This window comes from Patagioenas fasciata, chromosome 3, assembly GCF_037038585.1.
Source record: "Patagioenas fasciata isolate bPatFas1 chromosome 3, bPatFas1.hap1, whole genome shotgun sequence".
Lineage (NCBI taxonomy): Eukaryota > Metazoa > Chordata > Aves > Columbiformes > Columbidae > Patagioenas > Patagioenas fasciata.
The window spans coordinates 124443431-124465340 of NC_092522.1; the positions used below are offsets into that span (position 1 = coordinate 124443431).

Consider the following 21910-nt stretch of genomic DNA (forward strand, 5'->3'; position numbering starts at 1 on the left):
CAATTAAACATTAACAGCAAGCAGCAGGACGGCTCACAGGGCTTCCTTTGTTCCAAAGAGGGGTTTACTTTATAAAAATAACACAACTTAGAAGGTCACCGGCATCGCTAGACGTGACACACGTGTCCCATTGTCTCCAAACATCCCGTCAGCTCTGTAAACAGACAAAGAAACCCCAAGACCGGTGGCCAGAGTCACCTGAGGAGCAAAACAGGCGGGATCGTGCGCGGCATGAGGGGCCTGGAGAGCCCCTGAGCAGCAGGAACCGCGGAAGCCTCGAAACCACTCCAGGTGCTGAGGTTTCACCCTCGAAGTGAAGTGCACCATCCAGCAACAGGGCTATTTACCCTCCTCAGAGGTAAAAATAAATACAAAGAGGTTTGAAACCAGGATTAAGTGATTTCCTCTACCAGACAAGTGGGGAAGTTTCCAGTGAACTCCGCAATGTTACAAAATACGTGGAACAAGACCCTGTCAAGTGTAAATTGCCACAGTCCGTCTTGCTGATCTCCCCGGCCTGGAAGAGGAAAAATGGAGCTATTTTAAACATTAACATCTTGTAGAAACATTTCCCCTTGGTTATTTCTCCACCAGAGGAGCAAAAAGTGCCTCCCAGCGGGACGGTTTTCTTCTTCTCAGTAACTCAGCACCAAAAACCAGAGCAAGAGGAAAGTGATGCTGGTTTTAAAGTCCCTTAACGCTTGCTGCCGAAAAGGAAGGGGGTGTCTACTGTTGCTTTATGAAACATAAAAAAGCTGCCTTGAAGTGAAAATAAATTAAAAATAAATATTGCACTGACCATAGGAGAAAACGCTTTTAAACAGGGTACCTGTGCGGTGGGGTAAGGATTTTGTAGCTCAACGTCCTGCCCTTCCCTGCCAAGCTCACAGCGCAGCAAGGAGATAAAACTGGGTGCTGACAAAACCACAGGAGCCCGAGGAACCTCCAGTTTGGTCTCCCCTAAGAGCCTGGCAGACATCACAGCTCTGACCACCTCAGGAACACGATGGCCAGATCCTGAGCCTTGACCAGCACTTGTTGGGGTGAGCAGCAACACTCCCCCTCTAAATCAAGACTGTTCAAAGAAAACGCCAGTTGTGATGAGGAAGGAGCAACCCGCACCCATTTGCTGATCCCCAAGCTGTAACGCAACCAGCAATGCAGGGCGATGAGAAGAGAGGGTTGGGGGAGAACGCGTCCCCTCCATCACTCGTCTCACTTGAGAGCGTCATGGGTCTCAAGCGAGTGGGGAGACCACAGGCACCCATGCAGCTCCGTGGGGTGGGTGACACTCAGGGAACGAGACTGGCCCAGGGGAGGGGGAGCAGAGCGGAGAGGAGGAAAAGGACGCACCTGGGGACAGTTTCTCCCTGCAGGAACAGAGAGGTTTCATCAAGCAAACCCTCTTTTCCTCACTGCAGCAGCGCTGGGTGTCTGCTGGAAGGAGCCAGGTTTGACCAAGGAGCTGAACCGCCATGGTGCTTGGCAGCTCCTGTGAGGTTTTTCGGTGGGGGCAGCTCTAGGATCACCCGGACAGACTGACAACCCCCTCCCCTCCCGGGCATCCTCCTCCCACCACACCAATGCTCTCAGGTCAGATTTTGCTCTGCCCTCGCTGCACCCACATGTTAGAACCGCACATCCAAACCCCTCCCTGCTGCTGACACCCAGGAGGTGACACACAGCTGGGAAGGTGGGGACATCGCTGCTTCCTGCACTTAACACCAACTACAACCTGAGGCTACGGATGCAGGGAAGGCTCTGAAGTCCCTCCCCTCCTCAGCGCTGTCCCCTTCGCAAGCCACCAGAGTTGGTCCAGGGAGCATCGGTGTCCGTGTGAGGAGGAGAGCGGTGCCCCACGGCCGTGAGGCTGCTGGGGAGCTGGCTGGGAAGAGGGGAAGGTTTCCAGTTCTGAGTGGCTCTTGTTCCCTACTTGATGTTTTTGAGGAGCGCGGTCCGGGCGTTCACCACGGCTTTGAAGGCGTCCTCGCTGCCGGGAGCCACACACTTGTCGGGGTGGAGCAGCACGGCCAGCTTGCGGTAGGCTTTGTTCACTTCGTCCCTAGGAGACACGACACAAGAAGAGAGGACATTCTGTACTTAAAAGGGGTCCATAAGAAAGATGGGGACAGACTTTTGAGCAGGGCCTGTTGTGATAGGACAAGGGGTGATGGTTTTAAACTAAAGGAGGGAGATTCACTCTGGACATGATGCAGAAATTGTTTGTGGTGAGAGCCTGGCCCAGGTTGGGCAGAGAGGTGGTGGATGAACCATCCCTGGAGACATCCCAGGCCAGGCTGGACGGGGCTCTGAGCAACCTGAGCTGCTGAAGATGTCCCTGTCATGGCAGGGGTGGCACTGGATGAGCTTTGGAGGTCCCTTCAACCCAAACCATCCTGTGATTTGATGAAAACCAGCATTACCAGCTTCATTCTCTCCTACAACTGAGTAGTCCATGGGGTGCTACACATTTTGGCTCCCCAGTGACCCACCTCCATCAGCACTGAACACCTCCACTCCAAAATAAGTGACATATCTGTGCTATGGGGAAAGAGCCTGTTTTTCAGCAGCACACAGGCATTTCTGCTAACACGTGTGTCACCGGTGCTAAGGCGAACGCGGTTCCCGAAAGCATTTCAGCAAGATCAGCGCAGGCGATCGGTGCCGCAGGCACGAGAGCTCGTCCACAGGAACCCTGAGCAGTGCCAGCAAGGCAGCCAGGACCAGGGATCCGGGTTCATCCTCTGCGTCTTCGGCGCGTTGGCAAGAAGGAACGATGCCAAAGCAAATATAAGGGGGGAAAACCAGCAAACTCTTGAAAAATTTAGAGACTGGAAAACTAGAAGTGCTGCATCATCTGCTCTGGGTGAGAAGGGGTTGCTGAGGTTTCAGCCAAGCTTCCTGGGGTTTAAACCTTCTTCTTAAGGTTTAACTCGCTCTCACCAAAACACTGAGTGTCTGGAAGTGCTGGTGCTCTGACAGGTCCTAAAACTTTGTGATTCTATGAGCAGTGGGGGAAAACCCCTCTCCTGGGGCAGATCCACCCTCTCCCCACAGGACTGTGCCACCACGGATGTTCCCATCATAGACACATGGCGGTGACATGTGCTTCGGTTGCTGAGACTCCGGCACCATGAAAGCAAAAAGCCAGGAGACAGCGTGGGGGCACACGCACCCTGACTCAGCTTCGCATCAAACCGCCTACACGCTCTGGGCGAGGACCTTGCAAATCACTTCAGCCCCCGAAGCCTCGGGTGTCTGGGCCAGGCAGACATCTTGACTCTGGCTGCAGGCTGTGTGGAAAGGGAGGTGAGTCCGTCTGTCCTGGTGATCACAGCAAAACTGCCCTGCAGAGCTGCTGCGCCCTCCCCGTGGTTGGGAAGGGGCTGGAGGAGGGGTTGGACTCGACACCCACATTTCAGAGAGCCTGCAGGAGGATGTGTGAGTCCTGAATGGTGTATGGTATCCAAAAATCCACCCTCCAGCCCCTCTGCAAGGAGTACACAAGGGTAGTCATAGAATGACAGAAACATTTTGGTTGGAAAAGGCCCTCAAGATCGAGTCCAACTGTTAACCTCACACTGGCACTGCCTCATGTCCCTGAGAACCTCATGTCCGTCTGTCCAACCCTCCAGGGATGGTGACTCCAGCACTGCCCTGGGCAGCCTGTTCCAATGCCCCACAGCCCTTTGGGGAAGAAATTGTTCCCCACATCCAACCTCAACCTCCCCTGGCGCAACTTGAGGCCGTTTCCTCCCCCTGGCTCCAAGCTCCTTTCAGGCAGTTCAGAGATCAGAAGGTCTCCCCTCAGCTCCTGTTCTCCAGCTGAACCCCCCAGCTCCCTCAGCCGCTCCCATCACACTTGTGCTCCAGCCCCTCACCAGCTCCGTTCCCTTCTCTCCACTCGCTCCAGCACCTCAAGGCCTTTCTTGTAGTCCTCATGTTTCAGAAAGAAAACAAGGTGCAGCTCTAGGAGTTTCTTTTAGCTGCCCAATTCATATGGCAGAACTGGGAGATTTGATATCCAGCCTCTTATAAGGCAATGACCAATTCCACCTGATGAGGAAGACAAGAGAAAGCTTGTCTTGTGGGAATACCATTGCCAGGTGGGAGAGCTGTAACATCAACCCCTTTTTGCTAACATGGGCAGCAGCCACGCAGCAGCCTAAAAAGCTTCTCCAGGTGTGGAAAGCAAGGCAAGTAAAGCTGGAGCCGCTCCGGACACGTCTGGTGAGTGACCAGAGGTGGCTCAGGCTGGAGGCAGGAGGCAGGGCACGGCTGAAGTTCTTAGGTTCATCATTCCCATCTCACCTCCAGCCTTGCTTTTCTGTTAAAAGGGGAAACTTGGTGCTCAGGATTAAGGATTTATTTTTCATCACCCCAATTCTGTGCCCAGCTGCTCTATAAACCAAAGTGAAATTATCAGGTCACTAAAAGAACACAGATGCCACCAGCCTGCCAGGTCAGAAAGATCAGGGACAGCCAGGAAAATGCTGAATTGTTGCTCACCTCGTGGCTCCAGGTTTGACCCCCAGCATGTCCCAGCTGTCCTTGCTGTTGCGGATCCTGCGGATGGCATCTGCCTGCTCTTTGGTGAATCCCACCCCTGTGCTGGAAGGAGGACGCTTCCCACCGTTGTCACACAGGTCGATGATGGCCGAGTAGAAAGTCTGAGGACGTAAGGAGGAGTTAGGGGGAAAAATCCGCCTTCAAACAGATTTCTGCTGGGTAATGTCAAATTGCACTATGTCATTTTCGGGAAGGAAACCAAATAATCAAACCCAAGAAACAGCTGAAGAGTATAAAACACAACAGATACAAAACCAAAAAAAAAGGTACACATGAAATAATTCTTTGCTATAAAATATAATTTAGATGGGTTGCTCAGTAAAATATGTTAAAAGAAGAGTCCCCAAAGGTGGTGACAGTGCATGGGAGACCCCACTGCCCTCGCCAGCTGCGGGCGCATCCTCCAAAGCAAGGGGAGCATTTGCACAACTGCTGAATGTTCACTCCCTGCTGCCTGGGCTGGGGGGGGCTGGGATACCCCAGTTTGGGGGGGATCTGGTCCCTGCAAGGACCACAGGACAAGCTGAGGAGAAGGTCAGGCCCCACATTTACCTCAAACCCACTTGAGCTCAGTGCTAGACCCGTATAGGTGACACGGGCATCTCTGCTTTATGTTCCCAGAGCTGCAAGAGGGATCATCAGCTCTGAGCAATGTAAAGTTCAGGCCAGCTCAGGACCAGGGGAACCAGTACAGACCCTGAGCTAAACAGTCAAAGGTATCTCAGGGTGGCATTTCATGGGAAGACACCCCTGGGGCAGAGGGCCCATGGGTTTTGTGGGATCCAGGCAGTTCAGGGAATATTCTGCCATCAAATCCTGGCTCGGTGTGGTGTCTGTGCCCTCAGCACCTTCATTCCACCTCACCTGAAACATCTCGTTGATTCCTTCTCCTGTTTGTGCTGATGTCTCAAAGTACAGAAAGCCCCGGCTCTCTGCCCAGAGCCGCCCCTCGCTTTCATCCACGCTGCGGTGCTTGGTGCAGTCAATCTAGAGCAGGAGAAAACACAGAGATCAGAGATCAGACAGGGGCTGCAGCAGCAGCAGGAGGAACACAGCTCCAAGGGCGACCAGTAATCTGAACAAGGGGATCGAGTGCACCCTCAGTGAGTTTGCAGGTGACACTAAACTGGGTGGGAGTGTTGACCTGCTGGAGGGTGGGATGGCCATACAGAGGGATCTGGACCAGCTGGATCAATGGGCTGAGGCCAGTTGTATGACCTTCAACAAGGCCAAGTGCCCAGTCCTCCACCTGGGTCACAACAACCCCAGGAACGGTCCAGGCTTGGGGAAAGAGCAGCTGGAAAGTGCACAGCGGAAAAGGCCCTGGGGCTGTTGGTGCCAGTGGCTGAACATGAGCCAGTGTGTGCCCAGGTGGCCAAGAGGCCACCAGCAACCTGGTTGGTACCAGCACTGTGTGGCCAGCAGGCCCAGGGCAGTGACCGTCCCTGTGCTGGGACCTGGGGAGGCCAAACTGCCAGTCCTGGGGGCAGTTCTGGGCCCCTCACGCCAAGAAAGGTCTTGAGGTGCTGGAGTGAGTGGAGAGAAGGGAACGGAGCTGGTGAGGGGCTGGAGCACAAGTGTGATGGGAGCGGCTGAGGGAGCTGGGGGGTTCAGCTGGAGAACAGGAGCTGAGGGGAGACCTCCTGATCTCTGAACTGCCTGAAAGGAGCTTGGAGCCAGGGGGGTCGGGCTCTGCTCCCCAGGAACAAGCGCCAGGAGCAGAGGAAACGGCCTCAAGTTGCCCAGGGGAGGTTGAGGTTGGATGTGGGGAACAATTTCTTCCCCAAAGGGCTGTGGGGCATTGGAACAGGCTGCCCAGGGCCAGTGCTGGAGTCACCATCCCTGGAGGCATTGAACAGAGTGGAGATGAGGTTCTCAGGGACATGGGGTAATGCCAGGGTTGGGGTAATGTTTGGACTCAATGATCCTGAGGGTCTTTTCCAACCAAAATGATTTTGTGATTCTAGGAAACGCAGCCTCCAGTGCTCCTCACACACAGATCTGGCTCTTAGGAACTCTTCTCTACAACTTAACAACATTTCCCTTGCTGCAGCTGGAACTCAAGAGCGTGGGCACAAGCTGGGACCACAAGGATCCCCAAGGGCTGGAGATGAGGATGTGACCACAGCGCATCTCCTCACCACAGCCCACCTTGTTTGCACAGACAACGAAGACAACGTTCTCCATATTCCCGTGAGGGCCCAGCTCCTGCTTCATCTCTGCCAGCCACGCGTCCAGGGCATCAAAAGATTCCTTTTGTCCCACGTCGTAGACCAAGATGACTCCCTGAGTGTCCTTGTAAAACTCGTTCCTCACCTGCAGGGACAAAGACAGAGCACTGGCACCAGTGACAGGCAGGGTGAGAGCACATGGCCTGGAAAATTTCAGAGATCACCATTCACCTGGCACCTATTTGGCTCTGGAGTAAAAATCTCATCTCCACAGAAACAGAAGATCGCAGGAAAAGGACAGATGGGGGAAAGCAAATAATAACTTGACCATGCTGCCCCCAGGTCCATCACAGGAATGTGATCAGCCCATGAAAGGCTCATTATATGCAGAAAGAAGCACAGAGGCACAAAGGTGTCACGAACTCTTGGGGAGACTGGAAGGTCTGGGAGTTGACCAAGAGACCCATTTGCACGTGTAGATGTGTGTGTGTGTGTGTGTCTGTCCCTGTGCATGAGGCAGCGGGGCAGAGCGAGGACTGGGGGCAGCCACCCTACAGACTGATGTCTAAGCCTGGCTCTTGGAGGGATCTGCAGAATGTCTGTCTGTCTGTGCCGGTGTGTGTCAGGGGTTCTGGAACAGCAGCTGGAGTGAGGCTGGAGTGAGGCTGCAGCCTCTGGGGCTTGTACAGAATCACAGAATAGAACCACAGGATGGTTTGGGTTGAAGGGACCTTCCCAGCTCCCGCAGTGGCACCCCTGCAATGAGCAGGGACATCTTCAGCAGCTCAAGTTGCTCAGAGCCCTGTGCAGCCTGGCCTGGGATGTCTCCAGGGATGGTTCAGCCACCACCTCTCTGCCCAACCTGGGCCAGGCTCTCACCACCCTCAGTGCAAACAATTTCTTCCTCATGTCTGGCCTGAATCTCCCCTCTTTCAGTGCTGCCCTGCATTAGGTGTCCGTGGCAGGAAAGAGGGAGGCGTGTTGTAGCAGAGGAAGCTCCCAAGAAATGTATTTTCAAGTTTCCCACCCCCAGACTCAATTTCAGGCAGATCTCAGGAAAGCTGACGAGTGTCAAACACTTCTGAGATGGGTCTGCCTTACCTCATAGAAGAACGGGTGCCCCGCCATGTCAAAGATGTTCACCTTGATCTCTCGGTCTCTGACCTGCACTCTGAAAGAGAAGAGGGAAACGCTTGTGAAGGCTTCAGCTCAGCCCTCGCACGGGCTGTGTCTCCACTATAGAGCTGGGTGACCGGGGACAGGAGAATCAGTACAAAGTTCTAAGTGCTGTGGTTTAATGGCCAGAAAATCACAGAATAGTTTGGGTGGCATGGGACCATTAAATCTCATCCAGTGCCAGCCCTGCTATGAGCAGGGACATCTCCACCAGCTCAGGTTGCTCAGAGCCCCGTCCAGCCTGGCCTGGGATGTCTCCAGGGATGGTTCATCCACCACCTCTCTGCCCAACCTGGGCCAGGCTCTCGCCACCCTCAGCACAAACAATTTCTGCATCATGTCCAGCCTGAATCTCCCCACTTTGAGTTTAAAACCATCACCCCTTGTCTTATCACTACAGGCCCACTCCTGTCATCCATAACCATGCAGCTCATCCCACTCTCCCGGCATTTGCGACTCCTCATCACGAAGGTACTTACTTTGTGACACCGTAGTCGATACCAATGGTCGCCAGGTATTTGGGAACAAATCTCTTCTCGCAATAGCGCTTTATAATGCAGCTCTGGAAGAAGGGAAAAGGGACTTTCAGCAGGATGGCACCACACACTGTAATAGCCACATTAACACAGAATTCACCGACAGCCCCCGGTCAGCTGAATGGCTGCTAACACATGAACTCCGCCCATAGTCCCTAAACTAACTCATCAACCCACAACCAAAGCACCAATCTCTACCAGAAGTATATTTTTTTCTGCAAAAGAAAGAAAAAGCCAAGATCGCAGCCCCTGAGAGTCAATTATTCCTTACCTGTCTGGAGGCAGTAGTGCCACAAATATCCGATTTATTCCCCTAGAGAGAACATCCAGCTGGAGGAGCTGTTTATTCAGGATCCTGGGGACAGTCAGCTCCCCCAAAACCACAAAGAACATTTCAGCAGCACAAGAAGCACATACAGGGTCACAGTGGGTCCCTCCAGCCCCAGTTTTGGCCCTGACTGCCAGAGATACCGTTTAAGGAGAGCAGAGGAGCCAGCTGCAGAGATAAATGCCATCAGGATAAATATCACCTGCCATCTATTTGCCTACTCGCTCTGTCCTGCAAGATCCTTCTGGATTTTCTTACTGCCAAACGAGGCATTTGTCTGCCCCAAGGGAGTCCTCCTGCTACCAGCAGTTAAACAGGATTAGATTTATTCAGCAAACAAAAAAAAAAAAGGGAAATTCTTCATAACAGAACCTGGTTGGGAAGAAGAAACAACATCCCATGGAAGAGAATGGTAATTCAGCACTGGAGGAGGAACAGGAGCTGCTGAGGAAACTCCAGCTAAAGCCAGACTGGGAGGGGTGATCTGGAGAGACCGATTGCGGCCTTTCTGCAATTAAAAGGGGCCCATAAGAAAGATGGGGACACACAGAAAACTCTCGCGGCGCCATGACACCTCCTAAGCTCCCGCCCCCTTCCACGCAGCCAATAAACGCCGGCATTTAGGCGTGCGGCCCCCGCCCCAAACTGTCCATCATCCACTCGCCCCAACCACCCGCCTCGCACCACACGGCACGACCTGCCTCTGATTGGCTCCCGCCAGCCGGCACAGCCACCAATCCGTGACCTCTCTATCACGGCGGCTGCCTGCATCCGGTTCCCCATTGGATAGCTGGCCTGCCCACCACCGCCCGCCCGCCAATGGCAGCGCCTCACCTTGCCCACCTCCGCGTTGCCCATGGAGATGACTTTAATCCGCAGCGACTTGCGCGTTTCCTTCCGCTTCGGCGGATTCGCCTCCATGGCGGCCCGGGGCGGAGCGCGCCGAGCCGGGGCGGCGCCAGCCGGTCTCGGTTGAGGCGGCGGAAAGACGGACGGAGCGACGGAGCGCGGCGGGGCCGGGGCCGCCTCACCGCGCAGCCCCTCCCGCTCTCGCGAGACTTCACCCCCCGTACCCGGCAGCAGCGCGAACTTCTCGCGAGATTTGGTGAGAGCGTTGGCGCTCTCTGCTCTGCCGGGGGCCGCTACCGTCCAGCAGGGGGCGGTAGTGAGGCGCGGGAGGGCTCGCGTCTCCTGTCCCGCCCCCGCCACGCCCCGGGGGCCGCTGTGAGGAGCCGTAGCCAAGGGACACGGGACCGCGGTTCGCGTCCCCTCCCCGCCAAGTGGAGCGGGACGGGGTGGCACCTCCGCCAGGTCTTCCCCTCCTCCCCTGCCCTGTCCCGGCACCTCCAGGAGCTGCAAAGCAGCAGCACGTAGTGTCGAGTTTTACTGGGTGCTCCCTGGGAGGGGCTGCGTGGCCCTGGAGACCTCCAGGGATCAGCTTGGTGCAGAAGTAATCGCGGTTTTTGCATCATTGAAATTTCCCGTTTGATAGTGGAATACATTCCTAAATCAATGTGGTTACGTCATGCATCATTTTAATGATGCTTTATATGTTGTTTTGCTACTGACTTATTACTTGCTGTTTATTTTAGATTTATTTCAGGCTATGGAAATGCTGTCAGGCAAAAAGCAAATCCGAGCGATTTCCTTATTCGAGTCCAAAATGGGTTGTAAAGCTGCAGAGAACTCGCAGCACCAACAGCGCATTTGGCCCAGGAACTGCTGAGAACAGACGGTGCAGCGCTGGTTCGAGGGGCTTCCCAAAGGAGCCTTGAAGGGGAGCGTGGTGGCCACCATGGGAAGGTGACAACGACCCATTGAGAGCACCCATCGAAGCCGATCCTCTTACAGCTACACGAGAAGCTGCTGAAGACTCAGTGTCCACCGTTCTACAGTTGTTCCCATTTGAAGCAAATTGCAAAGGTGAAGAAGCTCGATAAGTGAACGCCTCATGAGCTGACCGAAAATCAAAGAAATCATCGTTTTGAAGCATCAGCTTCTCTTCTTTTACGCAGCAATGAACCATTTCTCAGTCAGATTGTGACGTGCAATGAAAAGTGGGTTTTATACATCAACCAGCTCAGTGGTTGGACCAAGAAGAACCTCCAAAGCACTTCCCAAAGCCAAACTTGCACCAAAAGAAGGTCACGGTCACTGTTTGGTGCTCTGCTCACCATCTGATCCACCGCAGCTTTCTGAATCCCGGCAAAACCCTCACATCTGAGCAGTCTGCTCAGCAAATGGATGGGATGCACCAAACCTGCAACGCCGCAGCGGCATCGGTCACCAGAAAGGGCCCAATTCTTCTCCACCACGCCGCCGCCCGACCGCGCGTCGCACAACAAGCGCTGCAAAAGTTGAATGACTTGGGCTGTGAAGTTTTGCCTCGTCTGCCACCTTCACCTGAGCTCTCACCAACCGACCGGCACCTCTTCAAGCATCTCGACCACTTTCTGCAGGGAAAACACTTCCACAACCAGCAGGATGCAGAAAATGCTTTTCAAGAGCTCATTGAATCCCCAAGCACGGATTTTTACGCTACAGGAATAAACAAACTTATTTCTCATTGGCAAAAATGTGTTGATTGTAATGGTTCTTATTTGGATTAATGAGGATGTCTTTCAGCCTAGCTATAATGATTTAAAATTAACGGCCTGAAACCGCGATTACTTTTGCACCAACCTAATAAAGCAAAGCGATTGACCAGCAGGTTTGGGGGGGATTGTGCCCCTCTGCTCTGCTCTGGTGAGACCCCCCTGCAGTGCTGGTCCAGCTCTGGGTCCTCAGCACAGGACACACATGGAGCTGCTGGAGAGGGGCCAGAGGAGCCCCAGGAATGACCCGAGGCTGGAACAGCTCTGCTGGGAGGACAGGCTGAGAGAGTTGGGGGGTTCAGCTGGAGAAGAGAAGCTCAGGGAGACCTTAGTGCAGCCTTTCTGGACTGGAAAGTTGCCATGAAGAAAGATGGGGACAGACTTTAGAGCAGGGTCTGTTGTGATAGGACAGGGGGTGATGGTTTTAAACCAAAGGAGGGAGATTTAGGCCGGACATGATGCAGAAATTGTTTGTGCTGAGGGTGGTGAGAGCCTGGCCCAGGTTGGGCAGAGAGGTGGTGGCTGAACCATCCCTGGAGACATCCCAGGCCAGGCTGGACGGGGCTCTGAGCAACCTGAGCTGGTGAAGATGTCCCTGCTCATGGCAGGGGGGGCGCTGGGGGAGCTTTAATGGTCCCTTCAACCCAAGCCATCCTGTGATTCAGTGATTCTATGATGTCCTGCCCCAACATGACCTGCTGCATGACCATAGCAGGGTGTTCGCCCCCAATATAGGAACTCTCTCTCCTCTCGCTTCACCTGGGTCCCTGCAGGAATGAATTAGGCCAGGATGGGAATGTCCCAGTTGGGATGCAGCTCACAGCCTTCTGGGTGAATTAGATGGAAAATATTGATTTCATCTTGTTTAGGAGATGTGGGGGTTGGCGTTGAGTCATTTCTTAGTGGGGAAAATGGGACCTCCTCAAGGATGGTCCACTCACAAAACAAGTTCTTGAGGGGAGGATGTTGCTGAGGCAGGTGGCCTCAGGTGACACCGAAGCTGGCACTGTCCCCAAGACACAGCCCATGGGGTCTGAGTAGAGGGACCCATCCCTCCGTGGGGCAGGGTCAACCGCAGGGTCCCTGGTCATCCATAATGTCCTTGTTTGCTTCTTGTAGGCCAGCAAGATCCTGTCAAGAGGAGGAACTTTTCCATCATGCTGCGGCGACGAGGTACGAGGAGGGGACACGTGGGTTTTGAGTTCTCCTTCCCGGGGGGGTCACAACCACCTCTGGGCAAGGAGAACTCCAGGCAGGACCCACAGGGTTTGAGCATCTCTGGGGACTTGATAGAGATGGATGTGAGATGGGGTGTCCTTGTCTGAGATGTTCTGAGCTGAGGGACCCTATGACCCCCCCACCATGCCCTGCTGGGACCATGTGTCTGTCTGATGAGGGTTTGGAAGGGGGGGGTGGCAAAAGTGGGTGCTGGGGGTGTGGTGGGGGTCACTGGTGTGTCCCCAAATTGGGGACACTGGCGGTTGTGTCCTCAATATCTCTTGTGGCTTCCTCTGGACTGGCAAGGAGAAGCTGCATTTTGACGGGTCTGTTATGGGCTGTTTGGGATCTTCTGCCTCATTATCTGGTCTCATAAATCTTCGCCGTTATCCGTCCCTCCGGGTGCTTTATGACGCCAGCTCTGTTCTTCATCTTCATGTCACCTTATCTTTAGCTCTGTTCTTCTTTGTTATCTTGGGTTTGTTCTTTGTCTTCTCGCTATCTGGCCTCTTGATGAAACCAGGCACATGTCCCTGTGCCAATTTATGCTGATTCCTTTAACCCTTCCTCCGCTGGTCCTGTACAAACATTCCTGGTCTTATGGGTGTTATTGTTTCTTACAAATCTGGCAGCTGAATTCAGCCCTTCCTGCTTGAGATGCTGCTGGGGACACCTTGGCCCAGGGCACCGTCCCCCTTCTCGAGCCACGAGGGATCCCACCTGCTCAGCAACAGCGTAGAACTGGGCTTATAATTCCCACTGGCAAGTGCTGTCCTGCCCCGATCCCAGCGGTGCGGACGAGAAGAGCTTGAGGGGTTTTTTGGGGGGAGTTTCATCCTAGGCCAAGTGTCTCCTTTAGTTTACTAGGAAAAGAGGAGAAAGAAAGAAGGTAGTGGTTTGTTTGTTTGTTTGTTTGATTGATTGTTTTTCCCTCTGTGTTTTGGTACCAGATATAAAGCTTTCTGTGGGGTTTTCTCTGGGTTGGGAGGTACAAAACCCCTCTGTGCCTGGAGAGGAGGATGCACCAGCATCGTGCCAGAATTTGGGCAGTGTAAAGGCTCATAACAGCCCTACCGACTTGGTAGGGATACAGCAGCAGACACCAGCCCAGCAGCTTTAGGGATAAACAATTTATCTCTAAATAACAGTACAGTAATAAGTACAGATCAGTAGTGCAATTATCCGGGTTATAATGACAGCAAATCCAGTAATTCACTAATACAAGCCTAGAGTTGATATCTAGGCGTGCAAAGGCCGTGAATAGCAGGCAGGCAGGGAGCAGGATGTGGCTTCTTCTCCAGACAAGGGACTTGGACCAGCCGAGAAGGCTTGGGGAATCCCAGATTCCATGATGGGACCGTCCTTTTTGGTCCTTGTGTCATGGAAGCATCATTTGGGCTCATTAACCCATCATCGCATGCCACCCCGTGGTGGTGCACCCAGAAACCATCACAGCAGCAAGTACTAATACATAAAGAGGTGGCTAAACCAAGTAAGAAATGGCTCAAAATAACGGTAACATGACATAAGACATTGAGTATTTCCATAGAGGGAGGGAGATCATCCTAAAGGGGATTCCAACCAGCTACACTTGACTATTTTTTGAGCAAATTCCAAGGTTTGTGTGATGGACACAATGGACAGATATTAATGTTTGTTGTGCCTGCTCCCTCCCTGGCTTCAGCAGTCGGTGCGAGGCTGTGAGCTGCAAAAACTGTCCCATGAGACTGGGGACAGGGGGGAACGTGGTGGCAGGGGTATAGTTAGTTGACAGTTCTTGACAAGCAATAATTGGGGCAGTACAGTTAAAATCACATCCAGGCAGGGTAGCAAAGCTACAGATACACAGAAAACTAATGCAGATAAAGTATGTTATATGCAGCATCAATATCTACAAAAGAATATGAAGATGTGAGGGCTCACGGCTGTTCGTGCTGCACACAGCTGTTGTCCCAGTGTGTTTATCGGGAGTGTTTGCACATGAGAGGCTCCCCAGGGTGACAAAGACACATATTGGGGGCTCTAAAGGGATTTTCTTCACATGTGAACCCCAGTCCTGGATCAGGAATACAAGATTTGGCGTCCCCTGGTCACCAGCACAAGCGTGATGGGAGCGACTGAGGGAGCTGGGGGGTTCAGCTGGAGAACAGGAGCTGAGGGGAGACCTTCTGATCTCTGAACTGCCTGAAAGGAGCTTGGAGCCAGGGGGGTCGGGCTCTGCTCCCCAGGAACAAGCGCCAGGAGCAGAGGAAACGGCCTCAAGTTGCGCCAGGGGAGGTTGAGGTTGGATCTGGGAACAATTTCTTCCCCAAAGGGCTGTGGGGCATTGGAACAGGCTGCCCAGGGCAGTGCTGGAGTCACCATCCCTGGAGGGTTGGACAGACGGACATGAGGTTCTCAGGGACATGGGGCAGTGCCAGGGGTGGGGGAACGGTTGGACTCAATGATCTTGAGGGGCTTTTCCAACCGAAATCAGCCTTTGATTCTATGATTCTGTGTTTCTGACTGGCAGAGACTTGGGTTTTTTTGCCTTTGAACTGGCCCTGCGCCGTCACCCTGCTGTGTTTGATGTGTGAGCAGCCGTACATGAGGTGTGCACTAAAGGTGTGGCGGTGACAACCTTGTGCATGTCCCCTGAGTGTCCCTGTGGCCTGCACAGCTCCACTGGGCTTGGGGAAAGAACCGGTGGTGTTTGGGCATGAGAGGCAGAGCGTGCCTCTGTTTCCCCATCCCGGAGCCAGGGTGTTGGTGAGGTGGTGCAGGGCACCGCCCTGTCCCCCGACTTTAGTTGGGACAGAATAACTGGGAATGTCTGGAGGGGTTGGGGACATTCCTGTAGCCATCTCACACCAGTGCTCCCAGCAGAGACACCCATGGGTGCTCCCCTCGCAGCTGCAGGGAGGGCAGCGCTTGGCTTTTTGGCACGGATCCTGCTCCGCTGGCTGCTGTGAGCGCTCCATGTGTGGGCAGCATCACCTTGCGCTGTGACAGTGTCTCCCCTGTCCCTCCCGTGCCACACACGTGCAAGAATTGGATCCTCGTGCAAAAAGTGATGCGGAGATGTGTGAGTGGCGGCACTCACACGTGGGAACCATCGGTGCATGGGAAGAGCCCGTCCTTGGGCATCGTGCGAGTGACCTGGTGGGTGTTGGTGCCAGAATGGGTGCGGGTGTGCGAGAACCAGTGCAAACACCCCGAGGCCAAGTGCTGGTGTGTGGGAGCAGCCTTCTGGGTCTGGACCGGGGGGTCTGGCTCTGGTCTGGGTATGTGGTGGCCAGGAAAGGGAACTGTGGCTCAGTGCCGGAGACCCCGCTGTGGTTACTGCAGCAGCTCCGTGGCCATGGAAACAGCTGTGGGAGAGAGGGGGCATGTGGGAAGGGGGATGCGGGGAAGGATGCAAGACAGACCTTGAGGTGCTGGAGTGAGTGGAGAGAAGGGAACGGAGCTGGTGAGGGGCTGGAGCACAAGTGTGATGGGAGCGGCTGAGGGACCTGGGGGGTTCAGCTGGAGAACAGGAGCTGAGGGGAGACCTTCTGATCTCTGAAGTGCCTGAAAGGAGCTTGGAGCCAGGGGGGGTCGGGCTCTGCTCCCCAGGAACAAGCGCCAGGAGCAGAGGAAACGGCCTCAAGTTGCGCCAGGGGAGGTTGAGGTTGGATGTGGGGAACAATTTCTTCCCCAAAGGGCTGTGGGGCATTGGAACAGGCTGCCCAGGGCAGTGCTGGAGTCACCATCCCTGGAGGGCTGGACAGACGGACATGAGGTTGTCAGGGCATGGGGCAGGGACAGGGGTCGGGGAACAGTTGGACTTGATGATCTTGAGGGGCTTTTTCCAACCGAGATGATCCTATGGTTCTACGAATTCTATGCTGAGCTCTGTAGAGCGTTACTGAGCCCTAGGCAGGGACATGGCCACGTGTCCCGAGAGCATCCCATGCCCCAAGTGATTCGGCGTCCTCACCTTTACCTGCTGGAGAGGCAAGGGGACTGTGCTGTGCCCAAGGCACGTGCTTGTGTCCCTCTGGGCAAGGCTGGTGTGTGTTGGGGTCCCTGTTGTGACAATGACAGGTGGGGACTGAGGAACCATGCTGGCAGCAGGCAGGATTTGATCCTTCTTGGCCCTTGTCTTGTCCCCCACCCCAACCTCCATGGATCCATCCTGACCTTGGGCAGGGATTGTAGAATCACAGAAGTGTTTGAATTTCTTTGGCCACTGTGTCCCTCGACTGGTGGCCTCGCAAATCCCCATGAGCAGAGGGACGAGGGTTCCCAAGCTGGGGGGTTTGGCCACATCTGCTTCAGGCTCTTCCTTCATCATCAGGTTTTACTTTGAGGCTTTTAAATTCACAACAGAAAGGACTTTGTGCCTGATTCTGGGGCTGGGCCTGACCAGGGACACTCAGGAGCTCTGTCCCTTGGCCTGTCACTGCTGCCATGTCCCCCATTAAAACCCTCTGATCCACTGGGAACGTGGCTCTTCGTGCGGCTGCTCCGTCACCCAGGGAATCAGCAACACAGATTAACTCCCGAAATGTTTTAATTAAAACATAATTTCCCTGCGAGGAGGATCGTGAGGCACCAGCTATTGCCTAATTAGATGATCCAACCCGGGGGGTTTTGCAGCAAAAAGCTTAGGGAGGGGGAGATTTGCGGCAGCCCAGTGCCAGCACCTCCTGTGCCCCCTGTGCCTCCTCAGCCCTGTCACCTCCAGCCTTGTCCCGGTCCCCAAGTGGGGGGTCACTTGTGCTTGTGTCAGGGTCTGCTATGGGGAGGGCTGGGGCTTTGCTGATGGGTCGGTCTCATACGTTGTGGCTCTGGCACAAGAGGCTCTGGCAAAAAGGGAGCACGGAAAATAGGCAGAATTGGTCCAAATGGTGGGAAAAAGGTAAATGTAATGGAGAATCATAGAATCACAGAGCGTTAGGGATTGGAAGGGACCTGGAAAGCTCATCCAGTGCAATCCCCCCGGAGCAGGAACACCCAGCTGAGGTTCCACAGGAAGGTGTCCAGGCGGGTTTGAATGTCTGCAGAGAAGGAGACTCCACAACCTCCCTGGGCAGCCTGGGCCAGGCTCTGACACCCTCACCCCCAACAAGTTGCTTCTCCTCTTTCAGTGGAACCTCCTGTGTTCCAGTTTGCACCCATTGCCCCTTGTCCTGTCACTGCTTGTCACCCAGAAGAGCCTGGCTCCATCCTCCTGACACTGCCCCTTTCCATATTGATCCCCAGGAATGAGTCCCCCCTCAGTCTCCTCTTCTCCAGCTCCAGAGCCCCAGCTCCCTCAGCCTTTCCTCACACGGGAGATGCTCCACTCCCTTCAGCATCTTGGTGGCTGCGCTGGACTCTCTGCAGCAGTTCCCTGTCCTTCTGGAACTGAGGGGCCACAACTGGACACAATATTCCAGGGGTGGTCTCCCCAGGGCAGAGCAGAGGGGCAGGAGAACCTCTCTGACCTACTGACCACCCCCTTCTAACCCACCCCAGGTCCCATTGGCTTCCTGGCCACAAGGGCCCAGTGCTGGCTCATGCTCACCCTGCTGTCCCCAGGACCCCCAGCTCCCTTTCCCCTACACTGCTCTCTAATAGGTCATTCCCCAGCTTATACTGGAACTTGGGGCTGTTCCAGCCCAAAGGTGGTGCTGTGCCGTGCCGTGCCAGGCGTTGCTGTGCCATACTCTGCAGTGCCACGCTGCGTTGTGCCGCGCAGCATCGTGCTGTGTGGTCCATCCCTGCCTCAGTTTCCCTTGGGCAGCAGGGCATTGCTGCATCACTTCAGTGCTGCTAAGACACCTAGGGAGGTATTTTCCTTGTTCCCCACCCCCTCCAAACGCTCTCAGCCCCTTCCCTGCCATCCCCGTCTCTCCAGGGCAGTCTGAGCCCCCCATCTCAGTCTCCAGAACTTTTTAGAAGCAGCTGAGCAGACCTGGACCTCAGCAGCATCCGTATTTCGGGAGCCTGGTGCAGCTCCCACTTGGCCGGGCTGGCAGCGGCTGGTGCAGGGAAAGGCCATGATTGCCACTCAGGTGGCCACGGTTGCCACTTGGGTGGCCACAGATGCTGGGGTGGGTGCTCTGTGGGGCTGGCAGCAGGATGGGGGGAGCACACACAGGATCTTCCCCACATGGGGAAAGTGGGGGGGTTTAATACCCCCGGGTGCTTATTCCCAGGATGAGCGATGCGAAGGGTGACCAAGCTCTGAAAGGAAACCTCTCTGCTGCGGTTTGGGGTCCCAAAACGGGGCTTGGGGTCCCCAAATGGAGCTTGGAGCTGGCTGACCTGCTGAGGAAGGATGCTCAGGGGCTCACCGGTGTGTTTGTGGGGGTGGGGGGGTCCCAGCTCACTGGCACAGCCCAAATGTGCAGGGCTGCTGGGGCTTGTGCTGCCAGGTGTGGGGTAAAGCCCCAGGCTGTGGTTTGGGGGTGGGTGCTGTGGGGTGTGCGGGGTAGGTGAAGGGAGGGGTGGGTGATGTGGGATGCAGGGGGTGGGTGCTGTGCTGTACAGTGGGGGGTGGCTGATGTGGGGTGCAGGTGGGTGGGTGCCACGGGTGAAGGTGATGGGTGATGTAGGGGGTGGGTGCCCTGGGCTGCAGGTGGATGGGTGCATGGGGTGCAGGAGGGGGTGGGTGCGGGGGTCATGGGTGCTGTGGGGTGGGTGCCCTGGGCTGCAGGTGGATGGGTGCGTGGGGTGCAGGGGCGGGTGGGTGCGGGGGTCATGGGTACTGTGGGGTGGGTGCCCTGGGCTGCAGGTGGATGGGTGCAGGGCGGATGGGTGCTGTGGGGTGCAGGGTATGGATGCTGTTGGGTTACAGGGGGTGGGTGCTGTGGTGTACAGTGGGGGGTGGCTGATGTGGGGTGCAGGTGGTGGGTGCTGTGGGGGTTGCAGGGGTGGGTGGGTACTGTGGGGTGCAGGAGTGGGTGCTGTGGGGGGTGGGTGCCCTGGCGTGCAGGTGGGTGGTGCATGGGGTGTAGGGTGGGCTGGGTGCTGTGGGGTGCAGATGGATGGGTGCATGGGGTGCAGGGGGGGGCGGGTGCTGTGGGGTGCAGGTGGATGGGTGCATGAAGTGCAGGGCAGGGTGGGCGCTGTGGGGTGGGTACCGTGGGCTGCAGGTGATGGGTGGAGGGGGGTGGGTGCTGTGGGGTGGGTACCGTGGAGTGCAGGCGGTGGGTGCAGGGGGTGGGTGCTGTGGGGTGCAGGAGGTGGGTGCAGTGGGGTGGGTACCGTGGGCTGCAGGCGGTGGGTGCAGCGGGGTGGGTGCAGTGGGGTGGGTACCGTGGGGTGCAGGCGGTGGGTGCTGTGGGTGCAGCGTGGGGCAGTGGCGGGTGCACCGCGTGGACGCCGCGCTGGCCCCGGCTGTGGGACAGCGGGTCCCGGAGCCTCAGTTCCCCCGAACCGAACCGGGGGGGCCGCGCGGGCGGGAGGAGCTGCGGGTGGGAGGAGCCGCGGCCGTGGTGCCGCCCCCGGTTCCGCCCCCAGGACCGCCCCCGGTGCCGCCCCCCCGGTGCCGCCCCCGGCCGGCGCCGCTCGGGGAGGGGGCAGAGCCGGGCCGGGCAGCGCCGCCTGCAGCCGCACCGAGCCGGGCCGGGCCGGGCCACGCCGGGCGGCAGCGCCATGTACGGTGAGTGCCCGCGGGGCGAGCCCGGGGCCGGTACCGGGGCCGGTTCGGGGCCGTGCGCGCCCCCGCTCCCGCTTCCCGGGGACTTGGGGCTGCATCCCCCGGGGCCTGGTTAGTGGGAGCCTCGGTCTTTGTAGGGCGGTGCACCCCCAGTTACTGGGGGTATCCCCTCTTTGGGGTGGGGGAGTCCTCCGTCCTATGAAGAGCTGTGCATCCCCAGTTTTCAGGGGGGTGACCTCGCGTTGCGGTTGGGGGACCTTGGTCTTTTGCAGGGTAGTGCACCCTATAAGTTACTTGGGGGGGTCACCCTCTCTTTGGGTTTTTGGGGGACCTCCGTCCTTTATAGAGCCATGCATTTCCCTGGTTACTGGGGTGACTGGTCTTTGGGTTTGGGGGGGACTTTGGTTATTTACAGGGCTGTGCGTCCCCCTAGTTACTGGGGGTGACCCCTCTTTGGATTTGGGAGGGGACATTTCTCCGATATAGAGCTGTGCATCTCCATAGTTACTGGGGGTGTCACCCCCTCTTTGGGTTTTGGGGGGACCTTGGTCATTTACAGGGCTGTGCATCCCCCTAGTTTCTGGAGGGTGCCTCCTCTTTGGGGTTGGGACACACACCATGATCCTATAAAGGGGCATCACCCCCTCCCTGGGGGACCATGGGCCATTAACTGTCCCCCCCAAGCTGCGGTTCCTGGTGTCACCTGCTCCCCAGGGCTGGGGGTCCATCCTTCTTTATAGGACCAGTGACCCCCATACTGGTGGGGGCTCACCCAGTCCTTGGGGTGGGGAGGCGTTGGGTGCTATATAGGGCTCTTCAGCTCCACCTGGTTATTTGGGGGTGAAGTGTCACCCCCCCATCAGATCACAGGGAATCTCAGTCCTATATACAACCACACCCCCACCATACCAGGGACCTGCCCGGTCCTTGGCGTGGGGCAGCCCCATATAGGCCTGTGTACCCCGGGGTGTTTGGGGGATTGCCGTCCCCCCACATTGTCACCCCTCTGCGCAGGGTGGCCATATGGGGTCCCACATTCCCAGCGGGGCAATACCATGTGCGTAATGGGGAGCAGCTGGTGGAGCAGCTGGTGCCCCCCCCCCGGGGCAGCGGGCCACGCTAAGCCGCTGGGAGCTTTTGGGAAGGGCTGGGGGGTGGCCGGGTGGCTCTTAAATCCTCACCACCCGCCACCCGAGCATCCTTCCCTGTGCTGTCAGCGCAGGGCCAGCACCACGGGCGAGGGACCCCCCCCGACCGCTGCCCTTCCTGGGGGGTCCTGCGGGGTTTTTTTGGGGCTCTCGGTCGAGCCCCCTCTCTGCGAGGAGCTGCGATGCCGGGGGTGAGTGGTTTTGGCAGGGTGAGGTGGGTGGGCAGGGTGCTGGACCCCCCTATCCCACCAGGTGATGGGGTGCGTGTTTTGGGGTTCAATGGGGTGCGTACATGGGGAGGTCCTGAGGTGCATCGGGATGCAGCGTGTGCCTCCTGCAGGGGAGGGAGAGGCGCTGGGGGGCTTGGGGAGGGGGTTTTACCCGTGGGGGGGAAGCCGGGGCAGGACACGCGGTTCCGTTCCTCTCCTCCCGGTGCTGACTCCTCCGTGGCCTCCGTTGAGTCATTCAGGTCTCCCAGCTGGTATTTTTCCACCCGCTTCCCTCCCCTCCTTGGCTCGGTGACGATGCTTCGTGTCCCCGGGGCCGCGGTCCCTCTGCAGC

At 56.4% G+C, this 21910-nt stretch overlaps 2 protein-coding genes across 5 annotated transcripts in view; one reads left to right on the plus strand and one right to left on the minus strand.

The window, feature by feature from the left end:
* Nucleotides 1-42: 42 nt before the first annotated feature.
* DNAJC27 (DnaJ heat shock protein family (Hsp40) member C27) lies at nucleotides 43-9833 on the minus strand. 2 transcript variants are annotated; one of them, XM_071807183.1, is made up of 8 exons: nucleotides 9615-9833; nucleotides 8396-8478; nucleotides 7842-7911; nucleotides 6721-6885; nucleotides 5434-5556; nucleotides 4510-4670; nucleotides 1934-2062; nucleotides 43-517 (listed from the first exon to the last, which is right to left on the minus strand). In XM_071807183.1, exons 1-8 carry the CDS (start codon nucleotides 9699-9701, stop codon nucleotides 475-477), a joined length of 861 nt encoding a protein of 286 aa, XP_071663284.1. In that variant the 5' UTR covers nucleotides 9702-9833; the 3' UTR covers nucleotides 43-474. The 2 variants fall into 2 exon arrangements, with proteins under 2 accessions (XP_071663284.1, XP_071663283.1); XM_071807182.1 differs by having other exon boundaries at nucleotides 9624-9826.
* Nucleotides 9834-12526: 2693 nt separating this feature from the next.
* Nucleotides 12527-21910, plus strand: part of EFR3B (EFR3 homolog B) — a 54040-nt gene continuing 44656 nt past the window's right edge. The window contains exon 1 of one of the 3 annotated variants that reach the window (XM_071807180.1): nucleotides 12527-12547. In XM_071807180.1, the coding sequence (XP_071663281.1) occupies nucleotides 12532-12547 (16 nt within the window). In that variant the 5' untranslated portion in view covers nucleotides 12527-12531. Of the gene's footprint in view, nucleotides 12548-20083; nucleotides 20205-21423; nucleotides 21541-21910 lie in introns of those variants that run through there. The other 2 variants (XM_065834504.2, XM_071807181.1) reach the window with 2 other exon arrangements.